The sequence below is a fragment of the Podarcis vaucheri genome (assembly GCF_965113315.1).
Source record: "Podarcis vaucheri genome assembly, chromosome: 4".
NCBI classification, from domain to species: Eukaryota; Metazoa; Chordata; class Lepidosauria; order Squamata; family Lacertidae; genus Podarcis; species Podarcis vaucheri.
The window spans coordinates 112,827,867-112,832,418 of NC_138762.1; the positions used below are offsets into that span (position 1 = coordinate 112,827,867).

Sequence of the window (4,552 nt, forward strand, 5' to 3'; positions counted from 1 at the left end):
GAAACGTACTGGGAACCAATGTAAATCCTTGAGAACCAGTGTTATATGGTTTTGGCGGCCACTCCCAGTCACCAGTCTAGCTGCCACATTCTGGATTAATTGCAGTTTACGGGTCACCTTCAAAGGTAGCCCCACGTAGAGCGCATTGCAGTAGTCCAAGCGGGAGATAACTAGAGGATGCACCACTCTGGTGAGACAGTCCGCGGGCAGGTAGGGTCTCAGCCTGTGTACCAGATGGAGCTGGTAAACAGCTGCCCTGGACACAGAATCAACCTGTGCCTCCATGGACAGCTGTGAGTCCAAAATGACTCCCGGGCTGCGCACCTGGTCCTTCAGGGGCACAGTTACCCCATTCAGGACCAGGGAATCCCCCCCACCCACCAGCCCCCTGCCCCCCCAAAACAGTACTTCTGTCTTGTCAGGATTCAACCTCAATCTGTTAGCCACCATCCATCCTCCAACCGCCTCCAGGCACTCACACAGGATGGAAGTAGGCCTGAAATATTTGAGCCTTGCCCCAAAGCCAAAAATCCATTGGTTGTCAAATGATCTTATTCAGGAAAGTCCAGTCCAAATTGGGTTTGATCCAGATCTGCAAATTAGGGCAGCAAATCAGACTGGAGGGTCCATGTACAGAGTTAGTTTTTGTTAAGGAATAGTGAGTTGGAAATCTAAAAAGCATTGCCAGAATTGAGACATGCAGATCTCTACTTAGAATCATAGGATCATAGAATTGTAGAGTTGTAGGTGAGGACAGCTCCAATTAAGATTAACTCCAAATGTCATCTTCAAATATTGTTAATTATTGCAGCCTAAGAATACAGGGGGCACGTGGGTGAAACTGTGGTCTAAACCTAGGGCTAGGGCTTGTCAATCAGAAGGTCGGTGGTTCGAATCCCTGCAACGGGGTGAGCGCCCATTGTTCGGTCCCAGCTCCTGCCCACCTAGCAGTTTGAAAGCACGTCAAAGTGCAAGTAGATAAATAGGTACTGCTCCGGTGGGAAGGTAAACGGCATTTCTGTGCGCTGCTCTGGTTCTCCAGAAGCGGCTTAGACATGCTGGCCACATGACCCGGAAGCTGTCTGTGGACAAATGCCGGCTCCTTCAGCCAGTAAAGTGAGATGAGCACGCAACCCCAGTCGTCCGCGACTGGACCTAACAGTTAGGGGTAGCTTTATCTTTACCTTTAAGAATACAGGAGACTGGATCACATCTTACTCATATTCTGTGCTACGATAAATTTGAGGGCAATTTGTAATCTTGATTTAAAATAAATTTAACAACAGATAAGAAAGAAGATTCCACCTAAACATTAGGAAGAACTTCCTGACCTTGTTGGAGGAGAGGGGTCTCTCCTTTGGGAGGCAAGCTGAGATACTTGCTCTCCCTCTGAGGGTCTGGGCATTGATCATCGGGGTAGGGGGAGTCTGAACAGGAATATGCAGCCATTTAACAGGAGTCTTGTGGGAGTCATAGCCACGGCAGAGGCTTGTAATATTGCAGGGTGCCCCCTGACCTCGGCTGACCAGCACTCTGAGATTTACAATGCATTGGAATGTATTGACTTAAACGGAGTTGTATTTCCTCTGGGCAGTGTAACCCTATATCGTTTGTGGGTGGGTTAAAGCCAGGACCGGATGTAGGTAACGTGAGACATTGGAATGCAGCCATGCGGCTGGAGAGGAACAAAGGGATATAGTAATAAACGGACTGGAGGAAGGGGAAGAAGTCTGATTTGAGCTGCCCTCCGTCCATGGAAATATTGCTGGCCTCTGTGTCTTTATTTTATGCTTAAAAAGCACCATTTGTATAACGGCTGGCTCCGACAAGTGGTGCCCCGTGTGAGGCTAACTTAAAAGAAAACGGCTGAGGCTTTTAAAAGAGAACTAAGAAGAAAATTACAGCAAACAGTCTGAGGCAGACTAAGAGGATTTTTAAAGAAACCGTGAGAGGTTTTTCTATCCAAGCAGTGGATATCATCGACTTACCACGCCCGGCAAGGGTTGCACAGCGCTGAAGCATCTTAGGATCCCTGGTGAGTCCGATCCCTTCTCTTCTCTTCTATTATATTGATTTTTGAAAAATGGGCAGCTCTTTGACTACTCCCCAACAGAAATTTTTAAAAGACTTAAAATTTCTCCTCTCCTCCAACAAATTGGAAGTTCCAGAGGGTGATTTGATACAGCTCATTCTGTGTATTGATGAACATTATCCCTGGTTCCCTTTGAATGGAACATGTGAATTGAAACTTTGGGACAAGATCGGGACACATTTTCATGAGCTCCCCAGCATCAGTACTCGGATTTTAAATGCATGGTATGCTATGGGCTCTTTATCACCAAAAAATATCTCCCTGGCTGCATTGCCAACACAACCTCCAGCTTCCTTAATCCAGCCTACTGTGTTAGAGTTTGTTCCAATCCTTGCCCTGCCAGCAGGTCCAGACCCCAAGCCTCCAGACTACAGTTCCTCACCAGAGGACCCAATCCTGCAAAAATACCGTGGTCTGGCTGGCAATGATCCAAATCTTTCAGAGGCAGGACCAGCTACCGCTTTTCAACGTGCAGTCCTTGCCTGTTCCTTAATTCAGGATACTATGGCATTCCCTTTTATTGTGCCCCCTGCTGGTGCTCCAGCAGGAACTCAAGCCCAGCACCAAGCTTTTGACTTTAAAATCTTGAAAGAGCTTCAATTGTCAGTAAGGACAAATGGATTTCAAGGCCCATTTACACAGGGTCTTTTGGAAGCCACATTAGCCCAGCCTTTGGTGCCAGATGACATCAAGCTTTTGGCACGTACAGTGTTACCCCCATCAGCAGGTGTTTTGTTTACCCACGAATGGGAAACTGCTTGCTATGCAGATGCTCCAGCCTTGTTACAACAAATCAGGGGAAATAATCCAAATATTACCCTCGCAGATGTCATAGATGCCATGATGGGGCGTGGCCCCTTCGCTCAGGCTTCAGTACAAGCCACACTGCTGCAGATCTTATTGAGGGATACTGCTCTTGCTGCTAAACAAGCAATGAGAAAAATCTCAGAACCCAGTATTCAGTCAAGGTGGGGTTCAATCAGGCAAGAGGCAAGAGAATCATATTCTTCCTTCATGGACAGACTGCATACAGCAGTGAGTCATCAAATTGAAAATCCTGAAGCCAAGCAAATAATTATCGAACAATTGGCCTTTGAAAATGCCAATGAGGATTGTAAGGTTGCGTTAAGACCGATAATACACAATCCTGCCACAGATACAGCAGCCATGCTTCGCATATTTCAGTCTGTTGGTACAGCCACCCACAAGGCTCATCTGCTGGCAGCAGCGCTCAATGAAAACCAGCCTGTAGCCACCGATACAACGTTTCCAGCGTGGCAAACCAGGATCACCGATACCTCAGTGTGGGTAGAACGGTGGCCTCCACCAAAAGGAAAATCCGCAGCAATGGCACCATCTTATTTCTGAACAGCTTATTTCTGAACAATTGACTTTTGGCCACATTGAACCATCTTCATCCCACTGGCTCCAGCAGACAAGGAACAGTTTGCTTTTACATTGCCAGTATATCACAATTCGCAGCCCAACCAGCGATATCAGTGGGTTGTCCTGCCTCAGGGCATGCGGAACTCCCCTACACTTTGTCAACATTTTGTGGGTGAAGCATTGAAACCTTTCTGCATGCGCCACCTAGAGGTGCTGCACACAAGCTGCATCTGGCAGTGTTTGCTACACCGTTGTTGCCAACAGGAATTTTATATGCTCAGGCGGAACAAGAAGAAGACTATCTGCATTATAGAATGGCTACATCTACCGCACACCCCACCAAAAAACATTTATTCCATAGTTGAATCCACATCAGACATTGTTATCAAAGGATGACCGTTTGACATTTCTGACACAGGACCCATACTCCCGCTTAATTGCATTTTAGGAAGGAGGAGGCACTCCCTCGCCCCTTGGTGGTGTACTGACGCTTGCCTGACCCCACATGGCATGGACCTGTCCCGCTGATCACGTGGGGACGAGGGGACGCGGCAGTGGACGTCGAGGACAAGCCTTTATGGGTTCCAGCTCTATGCGTGCGGCCATGGCGAGCCTCTTTAACCGCGGATGCGCCTTCCTAACCATTTGCCTTGCCATCCTTTGCTGCTCCATTATACAAGGAAGAGAAGCAGACGACCCAATACAGTTGAAACCACCATATTTCACCTTATCGGCTGGCAAGCAACTGTCGCCTGAATCCTACTCTGGCTGGCAGCATCCATGGCTCAGCCACTCTCGAACTATAAGAACAGCATTGTTGAATAAGACTTTTAGGGTAGAAAATTATCATAAGATATGGAGGAATAATATTTTTGTACAAGATATAATTATGTTTACCAGTTTATTGCATGCTTCTAAATGTTGGTTATGTATGCACATGCCGCCCTTTGCCAGTCATTCAGGCATAATGCTTCATGGTGTGCCTGTCAATGGATCTTTTCAATTTACAAATATTATATCCCCTAAGCAATCTTTTTGCCCCCAGTACACTTGACCCTCCATGAGCCTGCACCC

At 47.1% G+C, this 4,552-nt stretch overlaps 1 protein-coding gene across 1 annotated transcript; it reads left to right on the forward strand.

Annotated features, from left to right (window-relative positions):
• Positions 1–2,323: 2,323 nt before the first annotated feature.
• LOC309531819 (uncharacterized protein) lies at positions 2,324–3,898 on the forward strand (the record flags this gene model as incomplete). The annotated part of the gene is made up of 2 exons (XM_082221533.1): positions 2,324–2,627; positions 2,862–3,898. The coding sequence occupies 2 exons, from the start codon at positions 2,324–2,326 to the stop codon at positions 3,458–3,460; spliced, it is 903 nt and encodes a 300-aa protein (XP_082077659.1). The 3' UTR covers positions 3,461–3,898.
• Positions 3,899–4,552: the final 654 nt, after the last annotated feature.